Genomic DNA, 26,381 nt, shown 5'->3' with positions numbered 1-26,381 from the left:
CAAGCCACTGTTTTTCTTTATTACTTTTTTTTTTTAAATCTTTCCCAACAAATTCTCCTGAGTCGCCAAACTTCCAAGAGAAACTAGAGTCTCTCATGGGCGATTCAGAGTAGCTTAGCTTGGCTTGATGAAATGCTAGAGAGGGCACTCATACCTTTAAAGAACAGCTAATGCCTTCACATTCTCCTTAGGCAGGCCAAGGCAGAACAGTTTTTCATTCTGAGACACAGGGAGAAAAAGGTTGATCATCAAACAAAAGGCACTCTGTGGCAAGCGGAGATGTATTAATTGATTTCCCTGTCCATTTCAATTCAGTGCCCAGGTATTGGTGTCTTTGCCTTTTGAGACAGTGTGAGCATGTTTATAGAGCATTGGACTGGAACTTAAGAACAAAGCTAGATGGATGAGCAGCTAGGGAGACATTTGTCTGGGTGGTTTTGACGGGGATAATTCTGCTCTGAGAAGGAAGCTCAATTGGATTATTTCCTGAGGCCCCTTTCCAGCCCTCTTTTTTTTTTCTCTGATTCCGTGGAATATTTTTGACAACAGTAAATCCTTCCTCCATACCCCCCATCCAAAAAAAAAAAGAAGAAGAAAAACCAAGAACTTTAGGAGGAAACAAACATGTATAACTTCAAGTCACGTTTGGCAGATATTTTTGGGTGAACGGTAACATTTCAGCCAATTTCAGACATGGTCAAACATTGGGAAACCTCTTTGACAATGAAATGTTTGAAGAGTTGGGGGTTTTTTGTGTGTTTTCTTTTTCTAAAGTGTAATTTAATTTAAAAAATGACTTGAGCTAAAACAGGAAAGCAGGTTATAATGGATTGAATAACCCCAAACAAAACAAAATGTTTCAGAAGAAAGTTCCAGATTGACAGGAATGATATTTCCCCTTATTTATTAGAAGGGGGTGGAGGGGAAAGAAAAATCAGATAAGCTTCTGTTTTGATTCACCCAAAATAATTTTTCCCCTCATATTTTCAGTTTAGCTGAAAAATTCTTTATCTGCCCAAGAGTCCTGGGCCTACTCTTGGCTTGGCTTGCGTCCTACTGGTGGGCAAGTTACTCTATTGGTTTTTGCCTCAGGTTCTCAGTGGGCATGTCTGTGTGCCTCTTTTAAGTGAGCTTAGCCTAAAGTCACCATTTTTAAGGCACGCTAAGGGCCTGTGTCTACACATGTGTGCCCTTAATGCACCTTAAAAGTGGCAATTTAAAGCTACGTGAGCTTAAATTTGATACCCGTATAAAGCATAAAGCAGGTATCAAATTTAGGTATGAATAGCTAAGTCGCATTAGCACATGTGTAGACGTGCTAATGCACATTAACACGGTGTGCATTAATGGACACACACTGTACTAATGTGCATTAGCACATCTGCATGTGCGCTAATGTGACTTAGCTATCCATGTCTAAATTTAATGCATATTAATATGCATTAGCACATCCATGTGTAGACATGTGCCTAAATCACCTTAATGTGCCTTAAACAAAGGTGCATTAAGTTTAGGTGTGCATAAATACACACATAGACATACCCAGTATGTAACAGTAGAGTGATGATACTGACCTCCATGTTAAAGTGCTGAGAGATATATTGATGAAAAATATCTTATAAAAGTTACATATTTTTATGTCCATGCATTTTGTGCTCACAGATATGCTTGGCTCTGCAATGGTTTTCCTTTTTGGCACTTGCTTTCTCCTTTTTTTGTTTGCTTATTTTGCTTATATCGTAAGCTTGTGGGTTTTATTCTTTTGCAGAAGTGAGACCCTAAATATGGGCAGGTATCTTGCACTTGCCAGTGTGCGAATGTTTTCCTCTGCATTTCCACTACAGCAGGTTTGCCATTTTTCTCATTAACTCTCCATTTATTTTTAAACATTACCAGTAAACATCTTTTTCTCTCCTATGCCTCCATCTTTTAATTACTCCTCTCCATTGCAGTTTCTTATTATGCATCTTTGAAAATGTATTAACTATCAATGTAAAGTACTTTGAGGGTAAAAGTGTATGTTAAAAATGCTATAAATGATGAAAGAGTTTTATGCTTGAGAAGTGAAAAAAAGAAGAGCCCATTCCCCTGTGGCAGGGAAGGAATGAAAATGTTGAATAATTTTATGTTTCTAAAACAAGAGTAATAAAACTAACATAGTTATATTCAATATGTTCATATCAAGAACCTTGCCAATGATTGCTTTCTATGTTGCTGCCATTATGTTGGTTGCAATCATTTTATCTTAAGAATTCTGGATATTAATTAACGGTTAAATGCTGTAAATGCTTGCTTTGTTCCAAGTCCTTGCTTGATTAGTTCAAGGGTGGATATTTGCAAAGGAAAGATGTGCATAATCACATTCTTTATTGATAATAGCTTAATTTCTCTTTCGTTCCTATTTCAGCTTATCCAGCGAGAGCAGTTTCTCTGTATTTTCCTTCTATTTATTCAGTTCCAAGGTGCTATGCCAAATAAAGTTGCTGTGTATTTTACTTGTCTATCTTTTGGTCAACATGGCTTGCTTTTCAGTCTCTTCTTTATTTAAACCTGTTTGAGCTTGTACAGTTTCATCACCTTTCTACTTCCCTGGTCTGTTCTGTCCATTTGTGGCTTTACTCAGCCCTGAGTACTGTATGCATCCTATCAAGTAGCAAACACTTACTAGATTAAAAATAAACACACAAATGCCATTCCCTCCCCTTAAAGAGCTTTCTAGACTTACCATGAAGCTTAACAGTTTTCTCAAAAGATCAGAATCAAGTAGTAATTCCCTCCCTCTTGTCCCCCCTGTACTTATATCTCTCTTTCCTTGTTCTTCATTTACAAATTTTTGCTTTTTTTTCTTCTTCTTGTTTTTAACAGGTGGGCTCTGCATTGCTCAGTCACTGAAAATCCCACAGGATCGCAAAGACAAGAATATCGACTTTGATAAAATTATCAAGCAGCTCCTAGAAACTCCCAACGCCAGGGCCATCGTTATTTTTGCCAATGATGAGGACATAAAGTAAGGATGACTGAGGGAATTAATTAATTTGTGCTTGATGGCTTTATGGAGCAGACAAAGCAAGTAAGAATGTACAGTGCAATGAAACAGTGATGTGTTTGAAAGACACTATACAATCAAGGATGATACCTTTTCCACAGAAATATCAGAAAAAAATGTATGGTATGTTTCACTAAGCCTGTATTGGGTAAAAGCATTTCCTTGTACGCATTTCTGCTCTTCTGAAAGAAAACTTTATGATGTGAGATGTGATTAGAGTTTCAAATTCAGCTTCAGAAAAGGTGCAGGATCTTAAAGATTAATCTAAACGGTGCCAACTTTTACCCCGTGTGTTTCTCATGTTTAATATCATAACCTCATAATGCTGTTGTTGTAAGCAAAATAATGTACAGTATTGCTGCTTGTTCATTCATTTGTGCAGAAGTAGACTTTTGCTCAGAGGACTCTGTCTGCTAAACATTATGGAGAAAAGTGACTGATTCTTGCAAGTGTCTAGGATGCTGTAAGACTGAGGCAAAAACTACCCATATTTCTTAGGCTACTATCTCCTATGCCAAGACTTGGGAACTGCCAGTATGTGCCCATTGACAATTTTGACATCCTGCTACTGGTGCTGCTGTCCAGAAACAGCCAGTGGCAGACCCCTTTGGAATGCCACAGCCGTGTTTTTTCATAAGTGCCCTGAGATATTATGAGATTTAATTACAGCATGTAAAACACTGGGAGATCCTTGGATGGATATATATGCTACAGTGATAACAATCATAGAAATACTGCTCAGGCTAAGTATTTGAAATTAATTAATCATGTGTTTGCTAGACTAATTGCTGTTATTAGTTTTACAATGACTTGGCTGTTCAGTAGTAACTTTACAGACCAGGTTTCATTTGCTTTTCAGGATGATATGAATATAATTTAAAAGCAAGGAAGTTTCCATTTACCCTTCATGAGAAATGCATTTGTTGCTTTTGAAGTCCTCTGTGAAGTAATCTCTAAATTACCAGCGAGCTCTAGTGTTGCTGACTGTTTTTAAATGATTTAAGTATGCAAAATAACATTCAGATTTAACAACAGCAACAATAAAAGTTGGGATGAACCTGCCTCTAGTAAAATCAATGTAAAAATTCCCATGGACTTCAGTGAAGCCAGGATTTCACTCCAAGAATACAAACCTAAGGAAAAAGGAGAGGCAGTTTCGTCTTAATGCATCATCATTATATAGACAGTTAAATTCCTAAGCTCAGTTTTAGTTACAGGAATACATTATTTCTGCTCATTCAGCAATTTTGCCCTGTTTGTTGTTATTCCTGGGCAATTAAATCCAGTTCCCTTTCATTTTGCATTCTAATGTGAATTAAAATGTTCCTATCCACAGACAAATCCTTGCAGCGGCTAAAAGGGCTGATCAAGTTGGTCATTTTCTCTGGGTGGGATCAGATACTTGGGGCTCCAAAATGAGTCCATTGGTTCAGCAAGAAGACATTGCAGAGGGAGCAATCACCATTCTGCCTAAGAGAGCAACCATAGAGGGTAAGAAATCTATTTTCATCATCTTTTGTCATAATGTCTTATATTTTTCCTCAGTCCATGGAATATTATTGATAGCTAACCAATATGCAACCGTCAATATGCATGTGAACAAGCAGATTTGTTGTGGTTGTAAATATATATTTATGACATGATTTACAATTCAACGCAAATTCACTTGTCTAAATTCCCTTAGGTTTTCCTGGGATCTGGGATTCAAATTACAGTATCAAAGTTTATTCCTCAGTTGCAAAACTCTTGGCATTTATTTTCATGCTTATCATAACTTAGTAGCTTGTTGATTGTACAGAGTATTATCACCACTAAAAGGAAGCAAAATAATGGAAACAAGAATAAAATCTTTACATATTATATGTTTATGTATAGCTCTGATTATATAGTTTTTAGGAAGGCAAAACTTTTTTCTCTCTAATTATATTTCAGTTTTGTCATGGTAAGTCAAATACATGAAAAACATTCAGGGAGACTTACACAGATATACCATGTATGAACATACATTCATAAACACTGTTTAACCCATGCACACGTAAACATATATTAACTATGTGTGTTTGTGTGTACGCACATTTCTAGACGTGATTTTCTTCTCTGCTTCCCTATAATTTTTCCCCTCTATGTTTTTACTTTCTAAACCATCATTTCTTTGTTACCCCCTTTGTCTATACAGATGTTTAGAAACCTAATTGGCATCCTTCTGGGCTAACAAAACTTGATGATTAGAATTCATGTTCTAATTTAATTTGAAAAGAAAAGTTCTTTTATAAAGGAGACACTAAGCAAAGAAAAAGAACTCCTCTGTTGGTACATGGCTTTGTATTCCTTGTCTGTCAGGCCAGGTCTCCTAAGAATCTGTGGAACGTTTCACACATTAAAATGAGCTCCCACGTCTTGACTCAAAGGAAGATCAAATATTTGCCTGTCTTTTTACTCCAGCTACACTACTACCTTATTAATTATTCTTCTTAGAACTATAATGCACTTCAGCCTTTCATTTTCATAAATACCTGAAATAGATAGACACTGGGGGTATATTGCATGTGAAAACTAGGCAATTTCAATCACCTTTGTGCTGCCTACATAGTATCCCTGGGATATTTCTAACACACTGCACCAAAGGTATAGAAAAGTAAGTAGAAAACCACAATAGTAATATGTATGAAAGAGTTTTTGGTATTTTAAAATAGTATCTTTACGGTCCGTACGTTATACACATTAGATGCAATTGAAAACACTGAATGGTCTATTGGAAACAACAGAGCATTTAACATCTTAAAGCCACATTTTAAAATGTCAGCCCAGTGAATGTATCTGAAAAAAAGTTGTGCCTACTTTGCCTTCTATTACTTGTCAGAATTGGAATTAAGCTTTTGCCTATGATGTTGGTTTCATAGTTTCACAGATGTTAGGGGCTGGAAGGGACCTTACAGATCATCAGGTCCAGCCCCCCTGCACTTGGGCAGGAAAGACTGCTGGGGTCAGATGACCCCAGCAAAATGGGCATCAGGATGTTTTCTGAAGATCGCCAGGTTGGATGACTGTACCACCTCTGTTCCAAACCCTTGGCACTCACCTTGTAAAGAAGTTTTTCCTATGTCTAGCCTGAAGCGATCGCAGTCAGCTTGTGCATATTATTTCTTGTCTACCCCTGGGGGGGCTTGGTGAACAGGTGCTCCCCCAGGTCCTGATGTACACCCTTGCTGTACTTACAGGCTGCCACCAAGTCCTCCCTGAGGCTTCTCTTCAACAGGCTGAACAATCCCTTCCCTAGCCCTTTCCTCATATGTCTTGGTCTCCAGGCCTGTAATTATGCACGTGGCCCTCCTTCGGACTCTCTTGAGCTTCTTGACATCCTTCCTGAAGTGTGGCGCACAGGACTGGATGCAGTACTCCAGTTCCGGTCTCACCAAGGCCGGGCAGAGTGGGAGAATGACATCCTTAGTCATGCTTGAGATGCCTCAGTTGATGCATGCCAGTGCTTAATTAGCTCTGCCAGCTATGGTATTGCATTGGTGTCTTACGTTCATTTTGTTGTCAGTCATGACACCCAGGTCTTGTTCAGTTGTGGTGCTGGCAAGCATAGCACTGGTGAGCCTGTAAGTGTGTTGTGGGTTATTTCTCCCCAGCTAGAGCACTTTACATTTCTCTATATTAAATGACATCAGGTTGAGGTCTGCCCACTTCACTAGCCTGTCCAAGTCAGCCTGTATTACCAAGCTGTCTTCAAGAATGATCACGCCCCCCCATAGTTTGGTGTTGTCAGTGAACTTCGCCAGATTGCTTATAATACCTGAATCCAAATTGTTGATGAACACGTTGAAGAGCACTGGTCCGAGCACTGAACCCTGGGGGACGCACTGGTCACCTTCCGCCATGATGACTCAGTTGAGAAATTCACATGACCACTTAAAATAGTAGTTCTTAAGGTCGTGTTCCTGATAGCATCAATAAGGTGCATGCAGGCTTATCCTTCATATGTTGTATGTGCTGCAAGTTAATACTGATACTGAAGGAGTGCATATTACATTACAATGAGAAGTAAAATAGTATTGCTTTTCAGTGGGTGCATCTACATGTGTGCTTAACTACGCAGTAAAGTAATTTGCAGTGGTGGTGTAAAGCATCATAGTCTACACATGTGTTGCTATTAGACTGCAGCAAATCAATTTTTGCCACCATCAGATAGTACTGTCAGAAACAGTGCTATATCACGGCAGTGAAAATAACTGTCTAACCACATATGTAAGCATTGACCCAGGGTGTACATTGCACCTGGTCACCCCAGGCAGCAGGGGCCCAGACCCCTGCCTGCCTCCTAGCCACAGTGCTCTGCATGCTGGAGTGCTCCTGTGCCCCAGCCAGTCCCTCTGCCACTTCCTCCCAGAGCATGGGACTGACTCCCCTAGCCCCAGCTCAACCCCTTGCTGCTCCACCCTGGCTCAAATTGCTGTGATCCCTGTGCTGTGTGTAGCATCTGAATGTGCATCCTGGACCACCGCAGTTTGAGCATCTTCATGTGACATTATAAGTAAATTCCAGTACACGATAAATTCCAGCCATGATAAATTCCAGCACAGTTTGTGCTGGAGTATATCACATTGCTTTAATGGCATGTGTAGATGCACCCAATGAGATTACACGATATAAATGGAAATACAGAATAAAATGTTCTAGAGTTTCAAATCTAATAGTATTGCCACCAGTGGTAGATGAACATCAGTAGAGTGGAAGGCGCAACTCAATACTGTTATAAGAATCATAAACTTTGCAAGCTTTTCAGAACTTCTCTTGCTTTGAAGTTGGTCACTAGAACATAGATTTTCACAGGATTTCTAGTAGGTCCTTCTGTGTAAAAAGAAATAATGAAAATAGCTGAAATTCGCTGCCACGATCATAATGATACTTTTGCTTTGGATAAAGAGCGAGAAGGTCACAGAGATTCTCAAACATTCAGAAGTAAGATCAACATCATCAATATCAAATGTTTCATGAACAAACTCTAATCGCCTGGAAAGGTGCATGTCAACTCTTCCTTTATTCAGTCCATTTTGTCCATCCCTAATTACTGTCTGCATTTGCCATCTGCTTACTTCTTCTGAGAGGGCAGAAAAAAAATTGGATAAGGAGGAGGAACAAATCCGGCTTCTCCCTTTCTAAGGCAACTTGTACATTGTCATTTCAAAACGGCTCTTAAAACTTTCATAGTGAATAATTTTCCTTCTACAAAGCAGTTTTCCAAGGCTAAGAGTGTCTCCTTTTCAACCCGCTATACGTTCATATTTGATGTATCGGGGTAAACGCTGTGAATTCTGTTAATTACAGGATACCATTCTTTTTTTACATAGCATTATTTTTTGTTTGGTGAAAGTATTACTTTTGTGTGTGATTGTATATGCCTTACCATGAAAGCTCTCCAGATTTATAAATTTGGCTTCTGCATATCTTTTTATGTTGTCATTGTTATCATTTAGTTACGAGACTAAGTGAAATGAGAACAGACATTTTAATGTCATCTTTTTATCATCTAGCAGAGAGCATCTGCTCCCACAAGTTTACCAGCTCATTTCTTCTGACGATAAATAAATAAATAAAATAAGAAGCCGAGATTTTTCCATCTAAATTGATAGAAAGGAAACTAAATTGATAAAATGCAGCTGTATTTGCCCTGAAGGATCTTATCTTGAACAGTATCATGCCTAGCACAATCTACTTTTTATGAAGTGTTATGTAAAAAGTGCTGCACTTAGCTTTAGGACTCTTATGCACTGATTCAAGAAAACATTAAGCACTTGCTTAACTCTCATTGAGGTCAATGAGACTTAAGCCTATGTTTAATAGAGAAGGAGTTAAGTATGTGTTAGAACAGTTTGGTTAATTGGGATATAAAGGATAGGATTCAGTGTAGTTTTATTCCATGACATGTTAGGAATGAAGAACCATTGGGCTGGACAATCTTAATTGGGGAGCTGAGGTGCAGTAGTTGCTTTGCTGTGACTCATCCAATAGCAGAAGACCCCATCCTTGACCTACTGTGGTCCTGCCCCAAACCTTTGACGTTAGGCTTTGCTTGGCGTTTGCAAGATTTCTTCATTAGCTCCTAAAATGAAATTCTACAGACCAGTTACAGGAAACGCAGACCCATCAATTTAATGTTGGAATAGTTTTACCTTTTTACATGGCATAAAAAAGTGAATCACAAAGGGGTGTCTGGCCCTGGCAACTGATGTCATGCTTTATTTCATATCTTCAAAAAAAACAACAACAACAAAACAAAAACGGGGCAGGGAGCATGGTTTGAGTTCCTAGTTGGGCCAATGGTAAGTATTAGCTATCATTGTACATTAGAGTTGCATCAGAGCTGCTCACAATAGCAGGATAATGCTGTATAAGTACACTTTATGGCCAAATTTTCCCACTAATAATTCGTATTTCACAAATCTTTGGAGATACAGGCACTTGAACATGAAAAGGATAGGTAAATGACTTACTATGGAGGATGCCTACATAGTATTCAGTGTTACTCATATTTTATGTCAGATCATAAAGGTAAGGGGATCTTACATTTCAGTCATTTCTCTTCTTTCTGCACCATAACTGCTTTACTTCCTGAAAAGATCCAGACCTCATGCCTCCGCAAATTTTCATTCTTCTGATCCCCATGGAGAGTTTACCTTTGAAACCTTAGAGAGCATTTTTCACCAGCTTCAGTAGAAACATGCTTCTCTGCTGCTGTTTCTTCTGATGGTGTTTGTTGCTGATAACATGAGAATATCTTATTCTTCAATATGGGATGCCAGTAGCTTCTTTCTCTCACTTGTCAAAGAAAAAATTACGCAAGTAGGCAAACGTTAAATCTTACCTCTATACGAAAATAAATCTATGCTTCCTGAACTTTCAATATCTTGTAGCATAGACCTATTGGTAAGATATTAATTTTTTTTTAATAATCTCTTCCCTTAAAATCATAACCTCTTAACACAAACTGTGAAATAAAAAAGTTATCAACATGCAAATGTATGTAATTATATCCTACTTAAAATACCCTCAACTTCATTTACAGAGCGTCCCCAATATACCCTGGTTATAAGAACATGCTCTGGCCATAGGAGGAAGTTTAGAGCACTTGGCATATGGCAGGATAGGTCCCCAGATAATTAAATCTTTGTTTGATTGCTTGACATCACTCATGAGACGAGATTTTCTTTGCCACTGTCCCATGGGGTGATTTAAGAAACCATTACATGAACTGAATACAGTCAGCTTGAGTCAGTCTTAATATAGCCCAGTTGTGTTGGATGTAATTATGCTGAAAGGATAAAGTCACATCTGATTTAAATAATTGCAGTAGACCATGAGCCAGTGGGAGTGCACACTTAAAGAGTACACACTTTATAAAAAAGGTGAACTTGAAAAATATTTTAATTAGAGGTATTAGATATTGACCCCCCAGGTATCCATACCTAACTCTGACCAAAAAGCCCCCAAATCTGGTTACTCTGAGCTCTTGGATAACAAGGGAATCTGTCCTCATGCTCTCAGGAAATAATTAACACACATATTTGGTCTGGAGCCCGTGTGTTTCTATTTACAGGAATGCACACACTACTTCAGATTTTTGATACCGTAGGCATAACCACTTGTGTGTGTGTAAGGGAGAATAGTCTCTGGTCTCCTTTTGTGTACTCTTTCTCTCCAGTAGTGTCTTGGGGTATATCCAGGGGTCAAAAAAAGCATGCAAAAAAAGGGGGGCAAGCGGGGGCAACAGGGACGGCTAAAAACTGGAGGCTGGTCAGCCAGAGCCATGCTGTGGTTGCTGGCCGGGATCTGAATGTCGGGATTGCCATTGCTGCAGCCCCAGGAGGCCCCTAGGACCCCTGGTAAGGCTGCTGGAACTAGCCCAGTGCTGGCCTCAGCCTCCTTTACCCCACCCAGGGTAACCTGTCACATGCCAGAGTTTACATGGCGCAGGCATTCCCAGGGGACAAGTAGTGGCAGTACAAGGTGTGTTGCTGCTAGTTGTACCCAGGAAACCAAATGTGCATACTCGTCAAAAAACAGCCATGGTGACTATCAGTGGCAGAAGGTAAAGGAAATGTGTTTTCTAGTGAGATTCAGAATGGTATGAGGTCTGCCCTCTTCACTATTATTTATTTTCTGTTTGGTATAACAGCATAAGAATGCTATCCCTCTGCTGATGTGGTTGACTTTGATGTGAGCTAAAGTAACCATGCAACAGAAACCAAATGGCAGTAACACCCACCCGAAACCCAAATCAGTTGTCTCTTATTTAGTCCCCTGTATGTTTGTCCTCCAAAAACAATCTCATTCTTTCCCAGGTTCTTCAGATGCCTAAGAAAAAAGGTAAGTGTTTTGTGCTGAAGAAACGACTTGCTTGGCAAAATTAGTTGAAAGAGCAGAGAGAAAACAATGCTAAGGAATGAAAAAAGAGCAAAGAGGCAGGAATGTTTGTGATGTGTAAGTAGAGCTAAGGTAAACACAGTACTTAGAAATACTAATAATGTGATACCGGTCAGAGTGGAGATAAGAGATATCCAGACAAATGTATAAAGCCTGCTCAAGCAGCATTAGAGAAATGTAGGGTTTGTAGAAAGCCAACACAAAGGTTGAGTGAGAGAAAAACAAGGATGTTGTTTTTGCAACTCAGTTGGGCTACGCTTACTTTCTGCCTTACAAATTGGTGTACATGGAGAAGTACTTTACAAGCAGGTACAGTTCAGGAGAAAATTTTACATTTGCAACATTTTTTATTTGAATTCCCAGAAGTGCAAGGGCCAAACAAAAAATAAAAATTAACACAGCGTAAGAACTCACATTGGATTCACGTAGGTCAGGGTGTCTCTATAAAATTCCAGATATGGAGTCCGAGTATTCATGCAAAGGCTAACAACCTCAACAAGTATGCCTTTATAAATTTAAATGAACTTCCCCGCTATCCTTTTTAATCACACGCTGACCTTTAAAAACATGACTGCCACTTTACCTCTTCATTTTTCACTAGATATAATAAACTTCAAAGCTCTCCACCTTCTTGTTATCAGGATGATACCAAAATCTAATTATACTTTCTAACGGCCAGGGGTAGCTATCTTTATTATACCATATACATATATATGGGAGCTAGCAGGATGACCCTCTGATTAGAGATGATAACACTACTGGTTCAGACATCCATTTAAGTTCTTCCTGTCAGATAATAATTTTTAAGTGATGAGTTTTTAAACTCTGTTCCTGGAGGCAAAGCATTTCTTTCTGCCAGCAAGATGAAAGCATCCGGCCACAAGGGAAAGAAGGAAAACTGGATTTGATCATGTTAGAATAGCTCTGTATTGACTTGTTGTTGAATTAACGATGGCACATTTTAAATACTAGAGGTATGCAAAATATTTGCCTGTTCAGGTCCACCTAAACCTGCTGTGAAGACAGGGTGGTGTGTAGACTGTGGGGGAAAAAAGGCATTTGTTGCCCTTTTGTTTTAACCAGAGTCTTTGATTACTGTATTTACTATAAGCTTTAACTTGCCACCTCTATCGAACCCTGAGTCTTTGATTACTATATTTACTCAAGTATAAGATGTGTTCCCCCTCGAATCAACACAAGGGAAAAAAGCCCCTTGTCTTGCATTTGTCTACAAGGTCAACCCCTTTAAATGTCTGTCTTTGAATTACTGCTGAAAGCCATGTGTGCTCAGTAATAGAAGCCAACAATGAAGCTGATTAAATAGAGCCAACACTGAGTATGACTATGAAGTTCATGGCCCATATGGGAAAAACATGCTGATGGGAACTTTTCTTTTCTTTTCTTTTCTTTTCTTTTCTTTTTGGAGGTGGGGGGGAGCTAAAAACAGGCAGGTGTTCCTTCCACAGGGAGCTGTCACCAGGCCTAGAGGTACTCAAATACCAACTTGGTACCAAGAGAGCCCTGACACACTCTCCTCTGAATGCTTGATCTTAGACAAAAGATGGAGATATGGAGATGTAAGATGCAAGGATAGGTCAGTGCAGCCCATCTAAATCAGATACGTGGTACTACCCATTACATGTAGTCCACCTCTGCACCTATTCTTTTTCAAGTCATGGTGATTGTACACTGCATATATTTTGACTTCCTCTTCACTCCCACAGCTGAGCTGCACCTTTCTTTCCCATTTCCAAGGAATCCTGTTTCTTCACCAGCCTTAGATGTCTGGCAGACACTATCAAATGGGGCCCCATACAGTTTACCCCACACAGTTTAGTGTGGCCCTGCCCTCCATGAGGTGAAGCCATACTAGTTTGCCGCACACCTCATCTACACATACATTTTTGCAAGATCCTAGTACTTGTGACAAGAATACCATGTTCCAGTCATGGTGGGGGGGGGGAGGGTGGTATTTGGCACATGGCTCCCTTGTGGGGGATATCTGGAATACACACACATACTGGTCTGTGCTGAGCTGTGAGATCACCATGGCTTGAAACATTGTTGACTCTGCTGGGGCCCAGCCCTATGAACTATATGGTAAATGATGAACCTTTTGGCTTTGGACTAATATGCACGTGGACTTGCAGGAGTGTGGGTGCGCAGTGCAGATACGGTGATGGGAATGTGTATGGTGTAACGGCAACAATGTGTTTTGGACTGTCAGGTGAGCCGTAGTGACCACAGAACAATTTTGGTAGAAATCTCGCTCGCTCGCTCACTCTCTCTCTCGCTGTCTCTAGGAATATATATATTTGCAAAAAGAAAAAAAAGAAAAAGCTTGAACTCTAAGTGTGTGCTTAAAGTGCCACTTAAAAGTGTTTATGGAGTACCTGTGTTAAAACTTACAGCAGTTTCTAAAAAGGTAAAATGCATCATTTGTGGGTGAAGACATCATTTCTGAGTGTTTTATTTTAAGGTCAGTTTTTTCAAATGTGTTTCTCAGGATCTGACAGTAATGGGGGAGGAAGGAGCTTCGGGGGGAGAACACTCCCCCTCTCTCCCCCCGATATATTTTCTCTGCTGTACCAGTTGGAGGAGGACAAATTCACGACAAACCTCTGTTAATTAGATTATATATCTGGAAAATAACGTTAAATGTATGCCTTTCCATATATGGAATCAAATTATTGGGCGGTCGTCTTATAATCAGGGTCATCTTATACTTGAGTAAATTTGGTGTTGTGTGAAACTCCTCTAGGCCCTCTAGATGACTCCTCTACCTTTCATTGTTATCTTTAGCAGTACAAGGAAGAATAGACGTATAAGGCTGGGTTTTAACTGGGCCTCTCTGGAATTCAGGGAAGGAGAGAATGAAAGTGGAAAGTATATTAGGGTCAGGGTTGGATGGTGGAATTTCAACGTATTTTATTACCATCCTTTCATCCTACCAGCAGGTACCATGGCTCATTACAGTGAAAATTAGCAGAGAAATGGCCAGCCTTAAAAGGAAGCATTTATCTTTTCTCCAAAGTGGCCCCTTTAATCAGGATCTCTAGGATTTATAAAATGCGCTTTGGGCAGGTCTTCCAAAATCTCTAGTCACTAGGGTGGGCTTTTCTCCACCCCCTTCACTCCCTGCATTAAGGTTTTTAAAGCACAGGGTAATTAACTGTTTGATCCTGAATAAGGACTTCAAGATTTGGCCTGTGGATAGTGGCTTAAAAATTATCAAACTTTTTGTGGAAATACTGATTTGTTAGCTATGTCCCAAAGTAACTAGTGATTTTGGGTGCCTCCATATTTACATGGACATTATGAGACACCTTCAATTTGCATTCTTTTGAAAAAGCACTGAGCACGTGCTAACTGAAATCCTTCAAACTCAAAAGCCATGTAAAAAAAAAAAAAAAAAAAAAAAAAGAAGCATCACAAAATAACCAGACCTTGCCCAATGTTTTTAGGCCATCTATGGCTACTTAATGATTTGTTTGGACTTTTCTAAGCAAATGTATATTCTGGAAATGCTTACATTTGTTATTTTTTTCCTTTCCTTTCGTTTTCCTTTTTTATTTTTATTTTTCAGGCAATTACATTTTCTAGACAAATTTTCCTCCTCATATTGACTGAAGCTAACTTAATGATAGCTGTCTTGCTTTACTTTTAAATCTAGATAAAGATAAATGGTAAAAAAACTGTTCTTCACATTATTCTGCTGGCCTTCTCCTTGTTTCTGGGCTTTTATTTTCAGTATTTGTTTTCTGTCAAAAAATTGTTTTATGGATGTTACAGCTCATTTCTTCTTGCCTTCAGTACCTGGGCTACTGACTTTACAGTCTGAAATGCCTTGTTCCTATTCTTCATTTTTTAAATAATCCTCCTTGTTGTGCATACTTCTCCATGATCTGTTTTTAATGAATACCCACTTACAACAAAATGAGGACAAGGCATGTATGAGAGAGGGAGGGAGAGAGAGAAGGTAGGGAATTAAAAGAGGAGAAAAGCAGACAGATATATAATACATTGATTATTCTGAATCTAGCAAAATACAATCATTCATGAGATAATCTCCAAGCTTTTGATAGAAGTAAACAATGGGATTCAAACACATTTTAAGATTAATGATCCAATTCTAGCAGGCTAACAGTGTGGACTTGTATTTGCGGTTCAGTCAAGTTCTCAGAGAGGAGGTTAAAGGTGGCTCAACCTCAACAGAACAAAGCATGAAGCATGCATGTGTTAACATAGGGAAGCAATTCTTGAGTTGGTGTAAATCAGCCTAACTCCATGAAGGATTGACCTTTACATTTTTCTGTTGTCTCTGTATCTATTTGCCGTCTAAACTATTGGTGAACTGAAGCCTTGAGGTTTTGTTTAGTTTTTATTTCCAGCTTTGGCTGATTTTCATTTTCTGCTTGCATTGAAAAGATAACTACTTAAGCAAAGTTACTAGTGAAGGAGTATTAAATATCCACATCTCTAAACCATCCCAACCCTCACTACTCTTATAGAGAAGACACACTACAATTACTACATTAAGCTATGCACATATGTAAACACTCAGGTCCTGTGCATGTGTATGCATTATTGCTTGTCTCAGAGTGAAAATGAAACACCTTCTGAATTTAAGATGAGATAATTATAGTATTTAAAAATGTTAGCTTCTATTCAAGAGCAGAGCAGCAGCAGAGTTTTTTTTAATGAATCTTAAGCTTCAGATAATCAACCTTCATTAATCAATGAGACCTACTAGGGGCAAATCTTTATCCTTTCTTACCTACTCCTTATTCAGTTGAGACAAGTATCTGTTTCACTGGACAAGGACGTCAGGTTTTGAGCTTGGGCTAGTTGGCTGAGGATCAGTTTTGTTAATTGTAACGTATATATTTATTTTCTCTTTGAAGATATATCGCCTTAGAATAGCAGAGGAGAATAAATTGGTATTACATTAATCCAGTGGCCATGAAACATTTTATCCTCACTCCTCCATTCTAGCGAAGGCAAAGACCTTCAATTCTACCTTTCCTTATATTTCATAGATTTCATAGACATTGGGGCTGGAAGGGACCTTGGGAGTTCATCAAGTCCAGCCCCCTGCCCCAAGGGCAGGAAGTCAGCTGAAGTCAAAGGATCCCAGCAAGATGAGCATCCAAATGCAAATGTTGGAGATGACATTCAGCGATGTCCAACATTAATAAAATACTGAATGTGATTGCATATGCAGCCCTAATAGCCCTTATCCAGTATGTTTCACTGAGACAGATATGCCTGGTTTGTGCACAGTTTGTCCATTTGCGGGATGAAGTTGGATAACAGGCTGGCTTGCAGAAGGGCAGTATGGCCAGTGCCAACTGTCCGAAACTCCTGAGTTATTTGTCTGAGACAACATGAAGTTGCCTTATAAATCGCAAGGTCTCTTCTAAAATAAAGCAATCAAAACTTGGGGGTTCTTTTGTTTTGGGTTTTGGACCTTAGGATGCACATTTTTCAGATTTATAAGCTTTCTTCTGGTTATGTGATGGCTAGAAACTTCTTTTTAACAGCATAAGAAAGCTCGGATTCTCTCTCAGGCTCTTGATGCTAGAAATAAGCAATATGCCAAATATTAGGAGGCTTGTGATAGAGTTGTGACGATAGGTGACACTGGAGGAAACAAAGTGCGGGAATTCATGGGACGAGTTGGACAGTCTGTGCGTGACACTGGGGAGGTGAGTGAGAGCCTGAGCAACAACAAGAATCTAGATCCTTATGGGCACAATTTAAGGAAGATCCTGAAACAACTCGCCCTATTCTACTCATTCATACTATAACTGCTTTAAGCCTCCATTTCTCCCCAAGCTAACACTCCTTTATATATTCATATTTAACGCTTTTCCCTTCTGAAAAGGCCCTGAAACTGCTCAGCATTTTCCTTTGTGGCAGATTCATGCTAACAGTACTAAGTTAGGGAGCATTGAGAAAGGAGGAGTAGAAAGACATTGTAATGTCACCATATTGGTCACCAGGGCTAGGGACAGAAGTTACACATAAACCAGTTTAAGTGATCAGAAAATGGTTTAAACCTGTAACAGAACAGAAGCTCAGTGCACTTAACCCAGTTTCAAAATGGCTGAAACTGGTTTAAGATAAACCTGGTTGAATGTAGTATTAGATTTGACTGATTTAGGTCAAACTGGTTTATGGAACTTCTGTCCCAGAACCCTTCCCGGCTCAAGTTAAATCAGAGTCCCCCAGCATGCTTTGCAGCCCTGGGTTGGGCTGTGCTGTGTGCTCCAGAGAACAGGGTTGACATCATCCCTCTGCTCTGTAGCCAGAGCAGTGAGGGCTGGCTGACAACGGGGTGGGAGTGGGAACCTGGCTGGGAACCACAGCTAGGTCTGCTTGGGGTGGGACATCCCCTACTAGGCTATTCCCTGTTTGCCACTGGAGCAGGGGGGTGGGGGTTTGGGGAGGGGCATAGGGTGGGGAGGAAAGCCTGGGAGGGACTGCCCCCCAGACAAACTCCGGCTGAGGTCCAGGGCCAGGGAGGGGGTTTAAACTCCCCACACTTTCCTTCCTCAGTGTGGTGGACCCGGGTGGGGGCTTGACCATGCCCCCTGCTCTCTACTCGAATGGGGAGCAGGGCACGGGGGGGGGGATGGGCAGCAACACAAACACACAGGCACTTGTGTATACACACATTCACATACACACTCTCAAGCGCACACACTCAAACACTCACACTCGTATACATATTCAAGCACACAAGCAGTCACTCACACTCAAGCACTCATGCACACTCACATATGCACACACAGTTGCATAAACATGTACACATGCACACACTCGCATAAATGCCCACACTCACTCACACTTTCACATGCAGACTGGGCCTTTCACAGTCCAGAAGCACAAGGTGTGCTGTGGCTGACCATGCCCAGGGCCTGATCCCACATAACTTGAAGGCACGGAGCTGGGGAAGGAGGGGCTGGGTAAGCGGGATCACAGCAGCTCAGGGAGCCGAACCTGGCCCAGCACTTCTGCACCCCAAGGGGCTGAGGCTGGTCCGGGCACTCAGCTCGACTGTGGGGTGCTGCCCAGGAGAGGCATCCCAGCCCAGGCTCAGCAGGGGACCATGGACTGCACTAAGCTCCCTCTCAGGGAAGGAAATGTCCCCCCAGGCTGCTCTTTGGCTTGGCACACTTGGTGCTGAGCCCCTAGGGAAAGAGTGAGCCAGGCTGGGCCAGGGCCACCACCTTGCAGCTCACTGGACCTGAGTGCCTTCATGTTACTGAGGCAGTGAGCCAGGCCATGCCCCCAGGAGAACAAGCATGCTCTCCGTCGCTAGGACTGGGCCAGGCCAAGAGGCCCCTGTCCTGCAGGGAGCCCAGACCCCAACTGTCAAGGCTGAGCTGAAGCTGCTGGCGGTTCCTGGAGCTTGGGAAGTGTCTGCATGGCCTGCCCTGCAGGTGCGGCTCGCTCTACCCAGTGCTGCCCTCCATTGGCACAACCTGGGTGCAAACCCGGAGCTACCAAGATAGGACTCCCTCTGCCTGCATACCCCATGGACACAGGTTGGGCACAAGCATGCTCATGGGCAACTCCGCCTTGGAAGTGTGCTCAGAGCCAAAACTATTTTATGCCAGAAACCAAGCAGGGCACACATACGACTAATCCCTGGCCCCAGCCCTGCACTGTAGCGCTCAGGGAGGAGGGATCTGGACTGGGACCCCTGGTCCACACCACCTGGAGCAGTCCACCAGAGCTTTCCCTATGGTGGGGCCCAATCCTGGCCTACATTTTAATCTTCAATGAATTCAGGGCTATGTGGGGTCCATGGCCAACTTGTGATCCAGTCGCTGCCGCCGCCATTTTGGGCTGAACTGGGCTGGCTCAAAAGGAACTGGCTGGGGTCCGGGCCCAGCTTCCTTAGTCAGGGAATGGGGTTTAAACCCCCGCCCTGGCCTCAAACCCCATCTGGGTTTTGCCTGGGGCAGCCCCTCCTAAGCTGTTGCCCTCCTCTCCGCCTGGCACCCCACTTCCTGCTGGAGTTTCAGTCCCTTTTCTTTGGCAGTGGCTGGTAGGCTGGGAGGTGTGCTCTGGTGCCCTGCCCCCCCCACAGCTTCTGGCCTGACCTACTGCAGGCATGTGGCTGCATTTCCTGAATCAAAAGTGAATGTCTGTTCACTTGCTTCTCAGTTTAATCTCTGCAGCTTTGATTAACCTGCAAAGACTGAATTGGGTTTTTTGACTATGTATTTAGCCTAGTTGTTGGGGAGGGTTAATGCATGGGGGAGTTCTCAGTTGCTACAGCTTTGCTGCATGTTTGAGAGAGACTTTTCTATGCACTGATTTAAGGTTTTCAGTTTCCAGGATTCTAAACGTTAAACTTAACATTTAGTTTGTCACCCTTCATTGACAACACTTGGGTTGCACAGATGCAAATGCTGATAGAATTTGGCTCTTTTTCTGACATGTATTAATCATACGGCGCTTAAAGGCATTTTGTCTGCAAACTTGACAGAAATTTATCTTTTCCAGTTCTGGGGAACCTACTAATTTATATTTAATTAGAGTTGCAGTTACCTAGGAATCTGAGACACACTTGCAACAGTCAAAAGTTTATTGCTTATTGATTCAGACATCTTTAAAAGTTGTTCTGTGAGTTAAGATCTACTTTTGATTTCTTCTTGCCTCCTGAGGAATCTTGTTCTTCCTGGGTTAGTACTGACTCGATTGTGATTACATTACTGCATTGTGCAGAGGAAGGACCGTAAAACTGTTTGTCTGCATACGTTTGCCAGAGAGAAGGCAAATTTGAGCATCAGAAGAGAATGCCCTCCTTATATATCATGAATGATGTTAGTGAGCCAGGCTTCATATGACACTTGTTTTTCTTTGCATTCTTTCATGGTTTGCCCGTTTCCAGCTTCATCATGAAAAGCACTGTGCAATTAAATATTGGCTTAACTACCACTGCGCAGTGATGCACAGTCTCAGGAGATTGATAAATATGGTAATGCTGTTGAGACCCAGCCAAACAGACAGGGCTTATTCCCAAATTGTATATACAAACTGCATACTCAGTATGGTGGTTCTGAAGCAATACAGTGCTTAACTTTAAAAGGTTGCAAAGAAGGCTTTGGGGAGAGTTTGACTAAGTTTGGAGAGCCAGTAGCTTAAGGGGAGTATTACTTTTTAATATGCAGCTATAGGAAGGTTAGGAAATGCAATTTTAATGCAGTAGAATTGGTGGGCTTAACTTAGTGTAGTTTCTAACCTCCTTCCAACTTATTCAAGGCATTGCCCCTTTTCATACTTTTCTTTTCTTTTTAAGCCCTCATCTGATTTATTCTCTTAGTCATTGGGAGGTTTAATGTCAAAATTAATACTTCTTTTGATGCAAACTGGAAGCCTGAATGTGCCAAAATCAAATACTCTCATGATATTCTACATGTGTGTTTGTATTGTAAATATGATTTCCTTAAAAATAGTCTTTATTCTAGACCAGCTGAAAATGCAGCCTTTTAAATAGATGACCAGCGGGCAATTATATTACGGTCTAGTACTTAGTTAAATGCTATGAGTTTAATTGGTATGGGGCATAAATAATTGGGATTTTAGGTTTTCTTAAAAGTGTCGTAGAATACCTATCTTCCCAATTCTGAGTTGCCTGCCACTGTCAGTGCAAGAGACGGTTAATACCAGGAAAAGTGTGATCAAGACATGCTTTCCCTAATCCAAAAGAGGGAATTTGAACTTGTCTTACTACAAAGGAAAAAGAAGTTGGTTTTAATAGAGATGCCACCTGATAGAAATTACTTCAGAGAAGGAGAAGACCAAATTGGTATAAACTGGCTATAAATCTAAGCTGGAAATCAGAAGATGACCGTGAAAGCAATCAGATCTGCAGCTGATATGTGGCTGGAAGAGTGGAAGCAAGAAAAACTCTTTTTATGACAGAGCTTGGAAAGTTTATGAAAAGGATTGTATAATGTACCTGGATCCCTTTCCAACTGGGATGAGAAGAAGTGTTCCTGCTTAGGCATGTGATTCAGATTGGACAAAAAAGGATAGTTTAATGTAAAAGAAGACTGCAGGTACCTTTTTAGTCCATTAAAGCTAAATACAAAAACCCAACCCACCTGTTTTCTAAAGACCCTGAAAAGCTTAAGCCACATCTATGCAGTAAACTTCTCTCCAGTCATGGGGGAGCACCTGCCCCATGTTCAGTTAATGCTGTGATAGGAACCAGCCACAAAATTATTACACCTTTGTTGGAATAACTTTGTGGCTTATTCCTTGTTTTATCACACCATTAATTGATTAAATGTGTGGCAGACTCACAACTTAACATGTGATTAATTGGTTGATCACATCTTAAGTATAACATGTGGCAGGGGCCTGTGGTAGGTTAATTAGGTTGAGGGGGACAAATTGTCATTGTCACTCAGAGTTGCCAGTTAAGCCACCTGAAGCACTGTGTGGAGGGACTTCTGCTACTTTTGGGTTAGGAAGCATTTTGTTCAAAGCAGTGCAATGTTCTTGCATGCCTATCCCAAGAATGATCACTATATAGAGATTTCACATCTAGACATTTCTCTCATTAGGTTATATCTCTTACTTACAGTATGGTATATACATCCATTATGGGATATAGCCTTGGCTCATCCACTGGCTTTACCTCTTTGAAGTACGTGATCTGTTGTTGGATAAATGTGTGGTGAGGAGAGTGAGAAACAAATAATCTGACTGATATAGCAAGGACAGCTAATTTAAGAGGGTAGAATCCCCATCCAGATTTACCCCTGTCTGGATGCTGCAGTAATCTTCATTCTGAATCACATCTGCTGAACTGTATTTCCTTCTCGAGAGAATTTAATATTATATGGAGCCTACTGGACATGTTCAGGCAGGATATTTTCATCAGCAAATGAGAAACATGATTTCACATGATAAAGAGCACCTCATGATATTTCCAAATGTCAAGGTTTTTTGGTAAGAAAACTCACTCTGAAACATCAATATATACTATATTGTGGCATTTCCACCCCACAAGTTAGCCTTAATAGAATAGCCCTCATGAAGGCTTCAGTGGGTATCCTAGGGGGCAGAAGCACTGCACATAGAGAACAGCCCTGTGTTGCTTTCAGACATTCCTTTGGGTAAGTGTGGAGGAAAAGTCAGCATATGCTGTCGAGAGATCTGTCCATCCTTGTGAAGGGGCAGGCAGAAAAAATGGGGGTGGATATGCCATGCGAGTTAGCAGAAGGAGAGTTCTAGAATCCACAGTCCTCTTGGAGATTGACATTCTCACCTAGGAGGATTGAGCAGCCAATAGTTTTAACCCCTTTCGGAGTCTCTTTTTACATAATACCTTACAGCAAAGAGCAAACCTGACTGCACTAAAATACTGTCTCATGAGTTGGTTATATAAACAGTAGTAGGCAATAATTCTATAATATGCTGCCAAGTGTCCATACATTCAGGAAACTAGGTTAGCTTTTGTATGGATTGCAGCCCTACAGATTTGGCAATATGCAATGTAATGGCCAATTAGACCTTTTTTATTGGAATTTGACTTGCAGGAACAGAAGCTTCCATTGTTGTTTGGCTGAGCCATTCTCAAACACTTCAATCACATCAAAGCACCATAGGACCATTTCACTTTTCCTCAGTCTCCTTTTGAGCTTCAATTCTGGGAGGGAGTGATATAATTCACTGGATCCATCACTTAACCCTGGACTACTGAAACTTCTGGGTGGCTAAGCCAAAACTCACTCAAGGCAAAGAGTGAATATAATGATTTATTTTTAAATTTGATTTGTTACAATACTGAATATAAACCTCCCATTTTTATGCTTCAGGAAAAGAAGACAGACAGATTGACTGTGTATTCATTCCCCATTCATATTTACATATCTTTGCTGTCTTGCACCTCAAGTGAGCAAGCTAAGAATAGAAAACTTCTTTCCTTCTTGGTCAGAATTGTGGCGCTGAGCCAAAATAAACTACATTTCTTTCTTTTGTTTTCCTTTTTCCTTTTTTCTTTTTTTGGGCTAGAAATGTCAGCATCATAGAAACTTAGGGCTGGAAGAGACCTCTGATCCAATGATGCCATTAAAAGATATACTTCTGTAGGTGGGCTGGATTTTGTGGGCTCTGCCTTAAGTGACACACAATTTTTATCACTACCATCTTGCTTTGAATCTGGTTCAAGTCACTAATTGACCTCTGTTGATACTGTCGGTCCAGGACCTAGTGGAAAACCATCCCTATCATAAAATTACCAGTAAAAGTTTTTATTCAAGTAGACAAGCTGGTTCATAGAATCATAGAATCAATGAGTCGGAAGGGACCTAGACAGATCATCTAGTCCGACCCCCCGCCATGGGCAGGAAGGAGCACTGGGGGTGGCAGGGGTCATAAGACCCCAGCCAGGTGCCTATTCAGTCTCCTCTTGAAGTTCTCCAGAGAAGGTGAGAGCACCACCTCTCTGGGAAGCCTATTCTAGGCTCTGGCCACCCTTACCATGAAGTAGTTCTTCCTAATATCTAACCTAAACCTATCCTCCCTTGGCTTGTGGCCATTGTTCCTGGTGACTCTAATGGGGGCCCTGGTGAGCAGACTTTCCCCGAGTCCCTGCTGGTGGCCCCTGATAAGGTTGTAAGCAGCCACAAGATCCCCCCTCAGTCTCTTCTTGCAGAGACTGAAGAGATTCAGGTCCCTCAGCCTCTCCTCATAGGGCTGTCCATGGAGGCCCCCAACCATAAGAGTGGCCCTCCTCTGGACCCTCTCCAGGTTCTCCACGTCCTTTTTGAAGGTTTCTCTAAGGTAGCAGCTGGCAATCTTTTAAGGCTTTGGGCCTTAAAAGGTCAACTGAATTGACCCAGTTTGTGTCAGAGACAGATGGGAGGGCAGGTGCTCAGACATAGCCCCAGCTAGTGCTATTTCCCATGGTGGCATGGGAAAGCAAAGCCCTCTCAAAGCCCCCACTGCCAAAGACTAATGAAGGCCCATGTCTTCAGGTTGAATCAATGATGCCACAGCCTGGATCTGGCCCACAGGCTCTAAGTTACCAACCTCTGCTCTAAGGCAAATACCATATTTACTCAAGTCTAAGACGACCCTGAATTTAAGACGCCCTCCCCCAATAATTACATTCGATATATGGAAAATGGACACATGTGTTATACTTTTCCAGGAATAGAATCTAATTTTCAGAGGGTTGACTTGAATTCATCCCCCTCAACTGCTACAGCAGGGGAAGCAGTGGCTGGAAGGTCAGGCAGTCTCCGTATCCTCTTTTCTCCCCCCTGCAGCCTTCTGCATCCCTGCCACCTGTACCCCCACAATCTCTGCTCCTTCCCTCCAACTCCCCAGTCTCTGCTTCTCCTCTCAAGATCTCCAGTCTGTCTCTTTCCTCCCCACACTCCTCACAGTCTCTGCCTCCCCCCACCCATACTGTCAGATGCTGCTCAGGGTCTGTTCCTTTGCAGAGCACAGCTTATGGAAGTGCCACCTTTGCTGGGCCACACAGCAGTGTCAGCACTGCTGGTTGGAGAAACAGGGGGCAGAGTTCCTTGTGCTCTGTGCCTAGCTGCATGTAACAGTAAGAGGAGGCAGGAAAGGCAGCAGAGGGGAGCAAAAGCTGTAGAGGATAAGCAGGGGTGTGGCAGATCCCTGTAGCAGGCCAGAGTTGGGCCCACACGGCAGCTGCCTGCCCCCCTCCCTCTGCTTTGTACATGACTCTAAGATGAGGGCTTCCCCCCAAACTGATTGGGGGGGGTCGTCTTAGATTTGAGTAAATACAATACTCAGATTTGACATTAAGGAGTATCTTGGGCTGAATGAAGAGCTCAGAGTAAAGCCTTTGGAATTTGCTCTATGGATTAAACTATCGTTTTACTTCATCTGCAATATTTATATTTTTATTTTATGAGGTCCCTGCTTTGAGGCTGAAGTGCAGTGAAAACACAATGTGAGGATACAATCTGCTTGTACCATAAGGCAGTAGAATGATTACAAAGGAAAGAAACAATGCAGACAGTGAGGTCTTTTTTTCTAGGGGTTACCTTTTTAGAACAAGAAATTAAAATAACTTGGTATAATTAGGAAATAAAATGAATGGAAAACAATCTCTTGAACCTTGCAATTAAATTGAGCCCTCTGATAGAGCTAGACCTGCCTAAAGATAGCCTCTTCTCTCCCTCTGCTAGGCAACCATCATGGTAGCCCATCTGCTAAGCATCTGTGCTTGGGAAGGAAGAAGCCAAGATTGAGAGAGCCTTAGTTTCTTGAGGATTTTGAGCACCCCATCACATTATTATGCAGTAGCAAACCATGTCAAGTACATTACTGCTTCTAGACAAGGTGTCTAGTCCATTAAATATATGGAACTCTTGGCAGAGGTGATATATTTTATTAAACCAACTAAATAGTTGCAAACACTATGTAGTTGGTCTAATAAAAGATATCACCTCTGCCAAGAGTTCTGCATATTTTTTGCCTGTAGACCAACAGGGCTAAAACCTGCATCCCTAGTCCATTAAACACATTTATCTGGGATCCTAGCTAGTAGGTGAAATGTGAACCTCTTATTGTAATGTATGGCAGCCAAATGTACAGACACATCTTTGTCATCCTTTACTCCTGAACAATATCAGGTACCATAATTGACTTACTTCCACCTAGTTTTCTATTTGGAAATTCACATTTGCCCTTTATATATTATATTGACATGCTTATCACTTCTGCTGTTTTAAGATAAGAAACCCAGAAAACTAACCTGGCTTGTGGTAAGTATACAGCTGATCTGAGGATCAAAGGAAAAGTAGGTCAAATCTGTTAAAATCTTTCAATGAGAGAACATGTATGGCAACAGTAATGCATTTACTTTAACACACATTACCTCACATCTGCTACTATGACT

General features: G+C 41.3%; 1 protein-coding gene across 3 annotated transcripts in view; it reads left to right on the top strand.

Annotated features, from left to right (window-relative positions):
- GRM7 (glutamate metabotropic receptor 7) overlaps positions 1-26,381 on the top strand; it is a 532,223-nt gene that overhangs the window by 272,333 nt on the left and 233,509 nt on the right. For all 3 annotated transcript variants that reach the window (XM_019536596.1, XM_019536595.1, XM_019536594.1), the window contains 2 exons: positions 2,866-3,007; positions 4,383-4,537. In XM_019536596.1, coding sequence (XP_019392141.1) covers positions 2,866-3,007; positions 4,383-4,537 — 297 coding nt within the window. The remainder of the gene's footprint in view (positions 1-2,865; positions 3,008-4,382; positions 4,538-26,381) is intronic.

This window comes from Crocodylus porosus, unplaced genomic scaffold, assembly GCF_001723895.1.
Source record: "Crocodylus porosus isolate Cpor-Errol unplaced genomic scaffold, CroPor_comp1, whole genome shotgun sequence".
NCBI lineage: Eukaryota > Metazoa > Chordata > Crocodylia > Crocodylidae > Crocodylus > Crocodylus porosus.
Note: the sequence above shows the minus strand (reverse complement) of the source record. Positions and strands in the feature narration are given on the sequence as shown.